General features: G+C 47.0%; 1 protein-coding gene across 1 annotated transcript; it reads left to right on the top strand.

Moving 5' to 3' along the window:
- Nucleotides 1–7,727: 7,727 nt before the first annotated feature.
- LOC128950606 (acrosin-like) lies at nt 7,728–13,051 on the top strand. The gene is made up of 8 exons (XM_054295471.1): nt 7,728–7,801; nt 8,044–8,250; nt 8,603–8,868; nt 9,102–9,247; nt 9,730–10,073; nt 10,494–10,629; nt 12,275–12,439; nt 12,635–13,051. Exons 1-8 carry the CDS (start codon nt 7,728–7,730, stop codon nt 13,049–13,051), a joined length of 1,755 nt encoding a protein of 584 aa, XP_054151446.1.
- Nucleotides 13,052–15,686: the final 2,635 nt, after the last annotated feature.

Below are 15,686 nucleotides of genomic sequence, written 5' to 3'. Positions count from 1 at the left end.
TCCTGAAACATTTTATTTCCCTTTTTGTGCATTAAATTGAACAGCTTTTGATAACTCCAGTACCTTATCAAGATAAACAATTTTTCCTGTAGTTAAAATCAAAGATGTGGTTGTGTTTTTTCTCGTTGATCCTTTAGTTAGTGTGAGCAGGCTGTGTGGTAGAAAGGCAGTCTGAGCAGAAGCTGCGCAGTCGTGCTTGTTCACAGAGCAGAAGGAGCTTGCTTGTACAGAAGTAGTCCCCTACATTGCTCTGGCAGTCAAGGAAAAAGGAGCTGTTAGTTTTATTTGTTACATTTTTTGTGGAAATATCTTGACAGCGGGAGGTTAGAAGGCAAGATGAAATATGGTGTGTCTGCAAGCACATTGATTTATGTGCGAGTGCGTACGTGCATAAGAGATGAGCAGTTATATATGTAGAAATGACTAGAAAGGGCCAAGTCCCTGGGATACATTTTTTTTGCAAGACTGCATATGGAGAAAGAGCTACTTTTTTTTTTATGTTATTCTGCCATTAAAAATGAAATTTCAGACACTGAATTGTGTTTTGTATTGAATCATAATCTCATACAGAACCCTTAAAGCAGACAATCGCAGCTTTGTATTTGTAAACTGTAGACTGTTTTGCACTTAAATAGATGTTGATGCATTTGGGAATTACAACACAGTAAAGGGCTAAATCATAGTTTCTCCATTTGGTAATAATCCAAATGCATTTATATTACTATTATTATAAAGTGCCAGGAACACAGGCAGTGCCTAGCAAACACATTAAATAGACAAGAGACTAAATTCTGCCCTTGGTTACACTTGCACATCTCCAGTGCAAGGTTGTTAAGCTGCAGAGCAGCCTCCCCAGGGAAGCTGTTTGAAGAGCCCTGCCATCGTTCTAACAAAGCTCAGGGATAATGTAGCACATGATGAGACTAAATGAAGAGTATTTTACTTTAGATTTGATGGCCTGCGCTTTCCAGCATCTTACAAACCAAATATCTTTTGTTCCTATTTCCATGGGGTAGCTCCAGTCTCCCAGACCAAAACTTACAGCATCCTGTCAGAACAATGTCAGGAGAGGGATGAGGGATGTGGTCTCCTCTTTGCCATTTTCTTGCTACAACCACACTATTGCTCGTGATCATTTGACTGCAGCTTCTATGAGGAGGCATTTTGACTTAAATTCCTCCAAGCTGATGTGTCTTGTTCCTGTAAAATTCTCATTCAACAGAGATGCAGGATGGTAAGGAATCTTCTGGAATTGCATGGACAAGCTGTGAAGGACTAGAAAAGCAATGCTGGGAAATGCAGGTTGGAGGCATTGCTCCAGGCAAGTCTGCTTTGTGCCGGCATCTAAAGCTGCAGCAGAGGTCATGAAAGCAGCCTCTGGATTGTTCCTCTTGCCAGAAAGGTGGAGAGTGAGATCTTCAGTGAGAAGTGAAATTAAATTTATTAGTGATTAAAAGGACAAGAGAGATGTGTTGGGAACAATGAATGCCAATGAAGCCTCTTGGCTGCTCCCCTAAGCAAATTGCAGTCTCGGTGGAGCATCGGCTTCTCAGCCCCTCAAATTGCAGTAATCGAGTCTGGAGCTGAGGGGAGCATGAGTCACCACTTAATTTGCTCATCAGTGGAAGCCAAGTTTTCAAAATATTTTTAGATGCATTTCCACAGAGATTTCTGCCAGCCAGTGACCTGTGGAGTGACAAGAAAATGAGCAATAGCTGCTGGTGAATCAGGCTTTGCTCCCTGCCACCTACCCTTCTGATCATAGTCAGGGGCAGGGAGAGCAGGTAAATCAAAGGCTTTTGGAATTATTATGCAGAAAAGAACCCTGCTGAGCTGGTAGCAACACCTGGATTTGTTAAGTAACAAAATAACCTGTGAATTCCTGGGCTGCCTGGTAGGTTCAGATGAACTTTGACTGGCCCCAGCCAGAAGAGGTGTGAGATTGGGAACAGATTAGGATCCATGCTCCAAGGGACAGCCCACAGCCAGCAGCTGCAGCCCATGGAAGAGGCTGTGCATCTCCCAAGGATCCCATACTCTTACACCTCATCTGCTCTTTGCCTGGGTTCAAAACTGCCACCTGGCACAACCACTTGTCACCCAGGTAAGAAAAAGGAAAAGACTCTGGGTGGCATTCCTGTGTGGGAGGGCTACATTGAGTATAATAGTCACAAAATCAAAGATTTGCAGATGTTGGCATGCTGGTGCTGGTTCATCTCTTACTATTCATGGTCAGTTCTCTTATTAAACAACTCCAACTTCTAAGGGAAATCAGCTGTCTGGAAAGGCAAGAAAATGGAAAGGAAAAATAATTGAAGGAAAGAATAAAAGTGAAAGGAAATTGAAGGAAAGACAATTTCATTGATAGGGTTAAAAAAATTGTGGTGGTCATGTGAGAATTGGCATTCTGCCAGGAGAAATGCAGGAAATAAAATTTGAGACTCCTGTGACAATAATTGGGTATGAAATTCTATTGACAAAATCTTTTGCAGTTCTATGCTCCCTCTGTTCTTTAGCATTGTGACCGCAGTCTTTCCCTGTTTCTATCCTTTCTCTGCTGCACAGCCCATACTCAAGATGTCAGAAAATTGTTTTATTTCCCACTGCCTTCCCTGTGTAGTTTTGCCACTTCTTGTCAACACTGCTTGATGAAGTAAGTGATAAAATGTCTTTTTCCCTTTTTTTAAAAATTTTAGCTTCTCCCAGTTAGCTGTCCCTAACTGAACCTGGTGCCATCATCAAGATGATGCTCTCATCTGTTCTCCAAGCTCTCTTAGAGACCCTGTCCTGTAGCCAAGAAACCAGGGCAGCTTTCCAAGATGATGCTTGGGGAAGCAGAACTCAGCTTTTTGTGCTGACACTGAACAACTTAACCCATGCAAATTACAGTTCTTGTGTTCTTTGTTGGGACTTGCAGCTCCCCTGGAAGGGAACACCCACATGAAGCTCACTGCTGCATCCATTAGAGTCACTGTCAGCCCTTTGGGCAAGCCCAAACTGCATTTGACATATTTTGCCAAGTTCTCCTGCAAATTCTTGCTTGTTCTGTTTATTGCTTCAAATTAGAGAAGCAATAATGCTTCAAATATTGCTTCAAATTAGAGAAATGTTGGGAGAACCTCTATTTTTCTTCCTAAAAATTACAAACCCCCCTTTTTTGACCTATTTTAGGTCTCTGTTTGCCTGAAAAATTAACTGTAGTTTCCCAGAAGTGGCTCAGGACTGCTATGTTTGCCTCACACATTCACTGTGCCCCTTCCCCAAAACACAGAGTCTTTCAGGGACCTCACAGCAAGTTGCATAAAGCCATTTTTTAGAAAACAGCTAAAACATCTGTTTATCTGGTCCAATTCCCTGATAAATAAAATATATCCCAGAGGCATAATAGGGTGCTAAAAATAAGAGTATGACACAATTGGAGCCAGCTGATCTGGTAACTCTGTTCGCTGCAGCTCACGGAGTGTTAATGTGAGAAGCCTGTATCTTTCCAGCCCGGCTGGCTGTGAGCATCGCGCGTGGATCTCTCCCGGAGCCAGAGACAAATCCCACAGAACTGTGCTGTCCTGTGCTCACAAACTTCCTCCCTCTGGCCTCTGCAGGTGTAAAAACCCAGGGGAATTGTGATATGTGAGATTTTGTGCAAGTCAGGGAGCAGAACAGAAGCGCCGCAGTCAGCGGAGCCCAACTTGTGTTTGCGATCAGGTAGCGCCTGTTTGTGCCACAAAACGTGTAATATCCCTGATTAGAAAAGGCACAAAGAGCTGTATGGACCTGCACTATCACATATCAGTGTCCCAAATAGCCTCATGGTAGTTATCTATCAGGGCAATATCAAAAAAATCAACAAAATTCAAATCTTACTCATATCGTTTTTCAGACGATTTTTTTGTTTTGTTTTAAAGTAAGGTGCATAGTGTGTGAGGAAAAACTCTTCCATGTGTATCATTATGTATATTAAATAATTATCCTCTATGTTCCATAATTTGATCACATATTTTTAAGAAGGTATTTTGCTTATCTAACTCTCTGCTTTCAACAGCAAACTCCCTCTGCTAACGCATCCCATTTGAATTTTTATATAAGAACCTTGAATTTTGGTATATGCATAAATATGCTCCAGTATATGGCAGGCAGCAGCTTCCTATGTTAAAAAAATAAATTTAGTGAGGAATTTCAATATTTTTTAATACTAGTGAAAATAAGATTTAGTCTGTTAAGATGGCACAGTGATAGTCTTTGAATAGATGCTACTTTGAATGTGTTTTTATTTATTTTTCCAGAAGCCTCAGTTTAGGAGCTTATTTTCTTAGTAACAAAATATTGCTCTGAATAATCCCAGAAGCATAATACATTAGTAGAAAGAAAAGAGTATTTATAGCCAGTAATTCAGCTGTTATAAATTATGACTGTAAAGAAAGAGAAAAAAGTTCCTTTTTAAAACTTGCTGCCAGATTCTGGTACAGCAATGCTGAGTAAGTTAAGTAATGTTCTTCTGATGAACATGCAAGTCTTCAGTAGTTTTCATTTAAAGACTTTATTAAGCATTTTTCTCAAACTCATCTTTTTTGTTCTGTTTTGAGCAGAATTCCATCTGAATAAAACTCTCAGTGACTTTTTAGCCTACATTAAATTCCCACTGACAAACAGATGAGAATTATTATTGATTTTCTCCAGAAGGAGCTAATAGTCTTTGCCAAATAAATCATGCAGATCCTAAGTGTACTATTCATCTCTTCTGCAGATTATTGCTTAAAAGCCATGATAGTTGTCCTTTAAAAATCAAAAGTCAAATCAGTGCTTTGACTTGAAGTGAAAAATTTGGACTGATGGTTGTCCTGGGCCTTATTATTGTTTGATTTTTTGCAGTTTGGAAAATGAGAGGGCTGGCAGGCATGGATTCTTGGTAAGTGTGGATTCCTAGTTTCTAGGGAACTCAACCTGGAGACTGGAGGTAACTGGTGTGTGTTAATGAGTGGCTCAGTTATCTATCCCTCCCCAGCATTATGGAGCACCACAAGTCTCCTGAGAAGCCAGAGCTGACAGTGGACTTGATCACATTCAACTTGGACACCCTTTGTGTCTGTGCGTCTGTCTGTATGTCAGTCCTGGCCCAGGGCCCTAACCAGGTCCTGGAATATTCCAGCATCTTCCCCTATTTCAGTTCCCTCTGTTCTGGGAGTTGTACATACTTTGTGCCCCTCCTATTTTTCAAGAATACATTGTAGGTAATTATTATGTTCACTTAATTAGCTTTTTGTTGGTTTGAGCTCATTTGGTGCAATCACTGGTGCTTCTGCAGCACACATTCCGTCATCTGATTGTTTCCTAATTAATGGAAGAGTCTAATCACCCACTTCCACAACCAATTTTTAAGTACCCTTCATTATTTTTTTGTTGTTGTTGTATGGGAATTGATTTAGAGTTGAAACATGTCTCAACTAATTGCAAGACATAATACCCAAAAATATGAATTAACAAATACTAATATGTACTTAACATCTGTCCTAGATACCAGTGTTTGTACCCACACACAGAGGATGCTGCTACTGGCTGAAATGAGAAGACAGGAACAATGTAGTTTATCCAAAGTCTGTATTTCTCTAGCAAGTTTCAAATCAGCATGAGGCATATATCCCATTCAAATATTTATTTGTTCAGCATCTTTACCAAAAAGAGAACTTTCTAGATGACCCTTGTGCCAGCAGAAGTTGTGGTTCTAGCTGATATTACTCAATTAACATTGTATGAGATTTCTCCAAATGTGTTGACTGCCCTATCGATCTTAAAGGGAAAAACAACAAAAAAACACCCGAAAAAAACCCCAAACCACCACCAAACACCCCAAAAAACCACCCCACAACCCAAAACCAACCAAACAAAAAAATCCCCCAAAACAACAACAAAAAACTACCCACATCCTTTTAATTTCTCCTGTTTGTCACTAAAATAATGCAGTATAAATTTGCTAAGTCTTGCAAACCAGCACAATTTCACATTCTGGGACACCATTAATTTTCACAGGAAAATATGTGTTTAGAATCATTAGGTCTGCTCAAGCATTGAATGCAGTTATTTTTCAGTATTTTCCATACATAAAATTTAGCTACCTTGTATCAAAAATCCAGCTGTACTAGCAAACAAACAAACAAATTTTTTTAAAAAGCTGGAAGAGGAAAAGGGGGAGGAAGAAACCCCTGTGTGACCTCTGGTGGTTTTAAGACTTACTCAGAATGTTGTACCTTCATCAATGATTAAATGACTCACCCTTTTAAAATTTATTGAGCCCTCATTTTTATGTGGATGGATATTACTACACCAGAAATTCAACCTCTCACTGAGAAAAAGGGTGATCATAAGAATGGGAAAACAGATAAGTAAAACCAATGCAAATGCAAACTTTTCACCAACTCCTTAAAAGAGATTGACGATCTGAAGTAGTATAAATACATGGGGCCTATATTTCCCAAAATAAGAAATGGTGGCAGATGCTCAGCTGGCACTGACAAATCAGGCAACCATCACTCTGGGAGGACAGGTACTCTCTGAAAACTGGGAACTTTTAATAAGATTGAAAAGAAAGTGCTTAAATACTGAGGTAAAAAATTTAATTTGGTTTGCAAATACAGATTTTGACTCTTTTTCAAGTTTCTCATTTTTTCCTCTTTGTGTGTGTCTTTTCCTTGCTCTGTCTGAAAACAGAAAAAGGGGTAGCAAGCACTGTGTAACTAGAATAATATGTATATATACAGATATTAATTGTATACAGCTGTATCAATCAGCAGGTTAATATTTAGATGCCATTTTGATTACTGGTTGGTTGGTTGGTTGGTTAAGGATCTTCAGGAGGTTTTCAGAATATATGGGCTGGCATGAAAAGCAAAGCTAGATTCTATCAGATATATCTCAATGCAGATTCTATCAGATATATCTCAATTCTTCTCAACACCATGTGCTTTCATCAGTTTTTTCTCTATGCCTTGTTCTTTGTAGGCAGCACTTAGTACTTCAGAGAGAGTGCTGACTGTGGCTGAGAAGCCATCCTGAAGAGCAGGGACACAGGTATTTTCCATTTTAGATACACAGGCCAAAATATCACATATACATGACCAAACTGACTTTTACTTAGGTACTACTTGATAGGAAAAGTCAGTCAAATTGTCATATTTTAAAGAATGAAAGCAAAATTGTCCATCTTGCTGACAGATGGATCTCTGCTTCCCTGTGCCCCAGGGCCTGCACACCCTCCTCCTGCAAGCAGAGGTGCCTACAAAAAGGCTGGAGAGGGATTTTATATAAGGACAAATAGTGATAGAACAAGAGGGAATGGTTTCAAGCCTAAACAGAGCAGGTTTAAAATAGATATTAGGAAGAAATTCTCGACTGTGAGGGTGGTGTGAGGCATGGGCACAGGGTGCCCAGAGAAGCTATGGCTGCCCCATCCCTGGAAAAGTTCAAGGCCCAATTGGATGGGGCTTTGAGCAGCAGCTGGTGTGAGGTGTCCCTGCTCTGGACTGGAACTGGATGATCACTAAGGTCCATTTCAACCCAAACCGTTCCATGTTGCTCCTGGTGCCCCTGTCAGAGGCTGCCGTGCCCGGAACATGGAACGTCTGCTCTGTGACATCAGCCCAGGGCTGAGATCACCAGAGGTGCTCTGAGCACTGCGGCTGTGCTGGCACACGGAGCCTTGCTCTCGTAGCTGACACGAGCCTCGTGCAGCCACAGCCATGCTGCTGCTGCTGTGCTTCCTCACGCTGCTGGCCACATGCAGGCCTGTGCAGGCCACGTGGAACACCTGCGAGTAAGTGGCCCTAGGCCTTGGGGGGGAGCTTGGGCAGCACTGGGGGCTCCCTGGAGGGGGCCTGCTCATCCTCCATGGCCAGGCCACAGCTCCCCAAACCCCACAGGGAGGCCTCAGTTCCTTGTGGACAGGCTCATACCCCGTGGCCTTCCCTGGTGTGCTGCCCCACACACCTTGTGGGGAGCTTCTGCTGGAGCAGCAGCAAGCCATGGAGCAGGATGGAAATGACTTTCTACTTGCAGAGGGAGCTGCGGAGTCCGGCCCTTGACTTCCGATGAGGAACGAGGCAGGACACGCGTCGTGGGTGGCAAAAATGCTGAGGTTGGGGCCTGGCCCTGGCTTGTCAGCATCCAGGATCCCTCGGTTTCAGGCACAGGGCATCTGTGCGGAGGGTCCCTCATCGGTACACGGTGGGTCCTCACGGCTGCCCACTGTTTTGCTGAGTCCAGGTAAGCAGGAGCGGGAAACAGGGATATCCCCACAACAACATCAGCAGGTGCCGTACGCTTCTCCCATCTCATTTCTCTGCAGTGTGCTCAGTGCCTGGGCAACGCCCAGCTGAGAAATTGCTCAGGAGAAGGCTGGGCACATGCCACTACTTCCTGGCAGCCTCCAGCTGGCATTCCCAGAGCCTGAGGCGTGCTAGAGCAGTCACCACCTCCCTAAGGGCTGCTTTCCTCTGCCTTGGGAAGCAGAGGGCTGGTGACTGCTGGGCCAATATTGGGCAGAAGGGTGGTCATCGCTGGGCTGGCACAGCTACAGGCTCTGCTCCCTCTTACCCCTCTCTCCACGTGCCTTCAGGAACATCAGCGCCATGCGCCTGCTGATCGGCGTCACCCAGCTGACAGAGCCGGGCCCTGAGGCCCAGGTGCGCCTGATTAAGCGGCTGCTGATTCACAAGGAATACGATCCTGCCGACCAGAGCAACGACATTGCACTGCTGGAAATGAGCGAGCCTGTCCAGTGCAACTCCCACATCCAGCTGGTGTGTGTGCCCAAAGCCACGGTGAACGTGGCACAGCTGGATACCTGCTATGTCGCTGGCTGGGGTGCTACCACTGCAAGATGTGAGTTTCCAAAAATGGAGGGCAAGCTCAATACACTGGGAAGATGGATTGGGCTTCCTGACAGTGGAGGCCAAGGCCAGAATAAGGCTTCCCGCTCCCTAAAAGCAGACAACAGGGCCCGAGAGCTCCAGCACCTCTGTAGGGGCACAGCCAAACCCTAGGGAAGGGGTTCACCTCCAGATGGGAAAAGTGGCAGCAAGCTGCCGGGTCCTCATTCCTTTCTGTGTTCACAGCTCAAAAATCCAGCGATATCCTGCAGGAGGCCAAGGTCCACCTTATCAATGTCCAGATCTGCAATAGCAGTGAGTGGTACCAGGGGGACGTCCATACCCACAACTTGTGTGCTGGCTACCCGGAGGGTGGCATCGACACCTGCCAGGTAGGAGCGTCACTCAGTGACAAGTCACTCAGCCCCCAGCAGCACAGGCAGCATCACCCTGACACAGGCCATCCCTTGCCTTCCCTGGCCAGTCACTCTCTTAGCCCTGGCTCCCCACCTTTGCTGGGCCTTCCCACCCATTGCCCATGTACAGGGCCTAGTCCAGGATCTCCCTTGTCCCTGAGGCCTGGCACTCTGCCCAGAAAGCCCTGCTAGTGCTCTTTGCAGTCTAGATGTCCAGATGCCAATGCTGGAACAACTGTCCTCTGCACATCCAGGATCACTGTGCAGAGCTGAGAGAGAGCCTGACTTCATAGGCTCCCAACCCACTCCCAGCCAAGCTTCTGGAGGTTCCAGCACCTGAACAGAGCCTTGCTCAGCTGAGAATACAGCTCTGGCAGGGGCTGTGAGAGAGAAGGAGGCAGCACCGGTGCTGACAGGGGCCACCCAACACCACCTTAATCCTCTCTGGTTCTCTGCAGGGTGACAGCGGGGGTCCACTCATGTGCAAAGACAAGGACGCTGACTTCTTCTGGGTTGTTGGAATAACCAGCTGGGGCAGAGGCTGCGCCAGGGCGAAACGGCCTGGAATATACACTTCTGTTCGGCACTTCTATGACTGGATTGCGCTCCAGATGGAAATGCTCCCACAGTCATGGAATCCTTATCCAACCGCCTCACCACCCTGGACTCATCCTACAAATGCCCCATGGCCCACTCAGAAGCCATGGACGAGACCACCTACCACTCAGATGCCATGGACGAGACCACCTACCACGCAGATGCCATGGACAAGACCACCTACCACGCAGATGCCATGGACAAGACCACCTACCACTCAGATGCCATGGACAAGACCACCTACCACTCAGATGCCATGGACAAGACCACCTACCACTCAGATGCCATGGACAAGACCACCTACCACTTATAACCCATGGTCAACAACACTGCCCACTCCAAAGCCATGGCCAACAACACTGCCCACTTCAAAGCCATGGCCAACAGCACCGCCTGCTCCGAATCCATGGCCAACAACACTGCCCACTCCAAAGCCATGGCCAACAGCACCGCCTGCTCCGAATCCATGGCCAACAACACTGCCCACTCCAAAGCCATGGCCAACAGCACCACCTGCTACGAATCCATGGCCAACAGCACCGCCCCCTCCGAAGCCATGGCCAACCACACTGCCTGCTCCGAATCCATGGCCAACAGCACCACCCCCTCCAAAGCCATGGCCAACAACCATGCCCACTCCAAAGCCAAGTTCGTTACCCACACCAGTGGAAGAGAATAATAACTGCCCATATCCACTCAAGAAGCTGATGGAATTCTTCACTCAGATACAGAAGCTTCTGAAGAACCTACAGGGGATTCCAGTTTGAGCAGGAGAATGGACAGGATCCAGTGCAGGTTGCATGGGACCGTGACTGTTTCCTGCTGAGGCAATGCCTGCTGATCCAAAGGCTGCCTCAGTGCTGAAGGCCTGCTCTGTCCTGCCCACATTGCTCCTCTACATGCACACAAGTGCTAATGTTGACTTAGTTGCTGAAATAAAGTTGTCTGTGTTTGTGGTTAACCATGCTTTCAGTCCAGTTTGGTCTCCTGGACAAGGCAAGAACTTCCTTGTCCAGGACCTGCAAAAGGAGGCTGCCTCAGAGCACTTGGGCACAAAGGGAGTCACTCTAAAGGACTGGAACTGTGTCTAGTCAGACAGAAGAGTGCTCAGAGCCACCACAGGATGAAGAAGACTGGTGCATCAAGGCTAGGAACAGGACAGGAGACAATGCCACATGCAGACACCTTGGGGAGGGACACTTTGAGGCACACAAGCTGGTGACTAGGGCCTGGCAAAAGCCTGAGCTGATGGAGCAGACCTGGGAAGCTCCTGAGCATGACAAGCAAAATTTCTGACTGTCACAAAGGCAGGGAGAAGCTGAAAGGAGCTACAGTGCCCTAAGGAAGAGCAAGATTTCAGAGGTAGCAAAGGGACGTTGGTGTGTGAGGTGGCCACACTTCAGAGATGTTTGAAGAAAGAGTTGGGGTCATTCTGGGGAGGAGAACCTGGTAGGAGCAGAAGGACCCAGGAAACTGCATCTGCATTGCCATAGAAGGCCAAGGTGAGCTAGTTAACAGCACCTGCAACACCAAGTCCGTTCACAGGTGGGACACACCTTGGATTCAGGGGGAAAAGATAGCAGGGAGGAGAGAAGGTCAGAGAAAGAGAGGAGTCAAGGAAGATGAGGGGGATGTGTAAGCATGGCAGATAGGGAGAAGGGAGAATCAAGGAGCCAGTCTCACAGACTCAAGCTGCATCCTAGTGCCACAGGTGGCACAACTGCCCTTGTCAGTGTGGGCCCAGAACAGCAGCAGCCCTTACAGACATCGAGGCCAGGGAGCCTCCCAGAGGGCATTGCTGTGGCTGACGTTGCCAGCATGGACTGTGCCACATCCGTGCTTTGCACAGGAAGGAGGACACTGCCTGGGTATCTCTGGCACATGTGACTGGTGCTGCAATGTAACCAGATGGGACACGGGCATGCTGTCTGCAGGAGCCATGTGCTCTAGGGGGTGGTTTTGGGAAGGAGCTTCTGGCAAGCAGCTGCAGAGAGTAGGGTGGCAGTGAACTCCCCAAACACCACACCGGGTGTTTTCCTGCAAGCAAGGAAGTTCTGGGAGCCCCTGCAAACAGAGGAGCTAAAATAAAGCTGGAGAGGAACTTTTTTTACAAGGGCAAGCAGTAATAGGACAAGGAGGAATGGCTTTAAAGTGAAGGTAAGTTTAGAATAGATATTAGGAAGAAATTCTTCTCAACCAGAGGAACTCCATGGCTTCAAAGCCACAGTCAAAGCAAATGTCACAACCATCTCCTCCTCAGAGATGGAAGAAGCCTGTCACAGTCATTACCATGACAGGAGCACCTACCAGCAGCTTCCAACTGCTCATTCAAATGCCAAGTGACAGGCAGATGTTTCCAGGCAGAAATACAGCCCTCTCAGAGCCTTGGGTTGCATCACCCACCAGGACAGCATTGCCTCAGCCTCCTCTGGCCGGGGCTGTGACCTGCTGGAGTCACTTGAGCTCAGCCGGGCCCAGATAGACCCCGTGGCACTGCTGGACCTGGAGAGAGGTTTGCTTTTTCTTGTCATAAACCTCTTCCTTAGCAGGAAGCTGTCAGGAGAAGGGGACGTAAGACAACTTACACCCTGCCTATTGTTTTCCCAGCAGCGTTTGTGTAGTGGATTTCTAGAAGAAAAAATCCCCACAAACTGCAGTTGGGAATTTCAAATAGCACTGGGACCACGGGTATCTCTGCTCTTTAGTGGCTTGATAACTAAGATAGAATATAAACCATTGAAGCTGAAATGCCACTGATGAGCGCAGGGAAGGATCACAAACCCTCCCCCGCCCCAGCGCTCCCCACCAGCCGGGACCGGCCGGGGCCGCGCGGCCGCCATCGCCGCGACAACGCTGCCCCCTGGCGGCGGGAGCGCGGGGAATGCCTGGGGATGGATCCCGGGGGCCCGGGAATGCCTGGGGATGGATCCCGCGGGCCCGGGAATGCCTGGGGATGGATCCCGCGGGCTCGGGAATGCCTGGGGATTGACCCGCGGCCCCGGGAATGCCTGGGGATGGATCCCGCGGGCCCGGGAATGCCTGAGGATGGATCCCGCGGCCCCGGGAATGCCTGAGGAATGGATCCCGGGGGCCCGCACGGATCCGCCCGGGAGCGCGGGGAACGCGCCATTCCTGCCCCGAGCCGCGCGGGCAGACGCCGCTGCCGGCAGCCGCTGCCTCTGACGCGTCGCGTCGGGGCTGCCTTAGACACTGGCAATTACTGGTGACACCTCACTTGGACTGGGTTAAATATTTTCCCACTCCGGGCCGTGTGTTTGCACAGGAAGGATCAGCGTGTCACATCTGCTGCCGTTCCCTCTGCTCCAGCTGCCCGATGTCCTTGGTACCTGGCCGTCAGTTCTTAATGTACATCAACATGTGCTGATATACAGCCGGGCTGATCTTTGACTCACCTTTGGAACAGCAACACATTTTCTCAACAACAAATTATACTTTGACATTAGAAGGTGGCAATCTGTAATGGATATTGCAATCTGAAGATTGAAAGAGACTATCTGTGATCTTTGTCCTCAGCCGAGCAGGCTGGAGTCTCTCTTCCCTCCTACACATTATTTGATTGTGGGACATAACCTTGGGATGTACTAATAATCATTAGTCAGAGCTGATGTATCCGTTACGGGCCTGCCCTGCTCGGGGAGGGAGACATTCTCTAAAACAGTAGTAAATCAGCAAAACATGCACTTAAATATACAGTAAAATGTGGTTTGAGACACGGTCCTTCATACATCATGTAGCAAAATGTTTTATTGAGAGAGTCACACACACACTAATGAGGAAAGGGCTGCCGAGACAAGACCTGTGGAGGGGAAGCAGTTCTGTGTGAGGAAGGGGCTGGGAGAGATCTCTGAGCAGCTCCTGGTCCAGGGGAAGTTGTGACTCCCCAAGTCCTTCTCTGCCCTCTCCTAGCCTTGGACAAGCTGGCAGGAGAGAGAAGAGAAGGCAGAGGAAGGAAGGGAGCCCTGTAGAGCTGTCCAGACACACTGAGCCTTAAGGGCCTGGCAGGGGCAGCAGAAGGATCCAGCTTGCCAGGAGGAGTGAGAGGTCTGTTCTGCTGTTCACCAGCTTTGCAGGTCAGGCTGATACTTTGTCATTTGTTTTTGCTGCCAAGCAGCTGTCTTTTTGGAGCTGAATGTTGCAGAAATTGTTAGAGCTTCTCCTTTGCTTTTTAACAGGCATTTGTCATTATTATTTAAATCTGAGTGAATAAATAACACATGTATCTGCTGAATGTTTTACTCTCTGGGTTCCTGACCTTGCTGCTTTGCCTTCCTTGGTTTTGTGGTCCTGACTATTTGCAGAAACTGTGCCAAAAGGGCTGGCCAAGATCTCTGAAAGGCCTGGGGCTGCATCCCACACTGATCTGGGAGAGCCTGAGCTGGCACATCCCTGCTGATTGTGACTGCTGGGCCCACAGGGCCCTGGGGCTTCTCCTATGAGCCTTGTCTCCCTTTTTGGACCTGGCCAAATTGGTGCATGTCTGGCTTTTTTGGCTTGCTAGTGACAACTCAACCAATGCTGGAAGTGTCTGTGATGTCCAAGCTTTGGATCAGCTGTCTTGCTTAGTGCAACCTCTCCACATTACATTGTGTTATTTCTAATTTTTTTTTCTTGAGTAAGAATAGCTCAAGCATTGCAATAGCCATTTTTACTGCCAAAACTCTGTTTGATGCCTGTTTGGCTGGTGGGGAGACAGGCTCAGGATAGGTGTACATTGGCTGCTTTCAGTACTGCTGACCTCAACCCATGTCACTTCACTGTGGGATGCCAGCCTGGCGTGGCCCACATGTGCCTGCAGGCTGAGCTGCCCTGCAGGAACTGAAATCCCCAGTTCCAGCAGAACTTCTGTGACCAGCCCAGTCATGCACCTGGACAGGGAAATAAGGCAAGCCTTTCACTTGTCTCTTCAGTAAATATTAGAAAGCTTTGTGCCTTTGTTTTCCTTATTCTGACTTTTTTTTCTCAGAAATCTGTTACAAGTGTGAGCACAGAATAATTTCCATATAAGGCAAGTCAGTAAGAATGGGGATGTTTGAATGGTGTGCCTTTTAATAAATGAACCAGTGCTCGTGTTTTCAACAGCATTAAGAAGAGATAAGACCTCCATTCCTCCTGTCATGGCAACTACAACAAACAGAACATCATTCAGAAGTCAAGAAAAAGACACAGGCACTTTAGGCTCAGCCAAGAGAGCTGCAAAGTAGCAAAACTCATTACTAATTCAGAGGAGCTGTGTCCCTCAGAGCTCACCATTACTGGTCTTACTACTAATAATACTGGAGCACATCAGTTTAGCAGGAAGCAGAGTTTGGCAGAAGGCAGAATGGTGTTGAATGCCACTCTCCCAATCAAACACCTCCATGAGGCCTTTCCTTGCTCTAGTCAGCCTCGAAAGAAGCAGTGCTGGGTTGTGGGAAAGAGCTGAGGAGAGGAAGGTTCTGGTTTTATAGCCAGAGCAGTCTGGTAACATTAATCCTAGAGAAACAGTGAAAGAGGCCACAGGTATTTGTAATTTATTCATAAACAGCTATGCCATCATAAGAAACTTTTTTAAATAATATGTGATAGTTCTTTAAATATTTAAGAATTTGTTGACCTATTTTCTCATTTAATTAGGGTTTTTTTTTGGCTGCATTAACAATGACTTGAATGCAGTCTGGTTTAGTCACTACACAGTTCAGCTGCACTGGATTACAGAAACATGGTTTCTTTCTAAGGCACATGACACAGGAGAGGAATGCCATTGTAAGTGTCTACATGTGTGCTTAAAAACCAGGAGACTTACTAGTAGGTAGGGCAT

The sequence above is a fragment of the Melozone crissalis genome, unplaced genomic scaffold (genome assembly GCF_028551555.1).
Source record: "Melozone crissalis strain CALT ecotype California unplaced genomic scaffold, PUWL_Pcris_2 ptg000006l_1, whole genome shotgun sequence".
Classification (NCBI taxonomy): domain Eukaryota; kingdom Metazoa; phylum Chordata; class Aves; order Passeriformes; family Passerellidae; genus Melozone; species Melozone crissalis.
Note: the sequence above shows the minus strand (reverse complement) of the source record. Positions and strands in the feature narration are given on the sequence as shown.

Bases quoted from the DNA above. Each gene is read 5' to 3' on its own strand.
- LOC128950606 (XM_054295471.1), top strand. From the start codon at position 7,728: ATGCTGCTGCTGCTGTGCTTCCTCACGCTGCTGGCCACATGCAGGCCT. The intron at 8,869-9,101 runs GTGAGTTTCCAA...CTGTGTTCACAG, and splicing joins GGGTGCTACCACTGCAAGAT to CTCAAAAATCCAGCGATATC. The intron at 9,248-9,729 runs GTAGGAGCGTCA...GGTTCTCTGCAG, and splicing joins GTGGCATCGACACCTGCCAG to GGTGACAGCGGGGGTCCACT.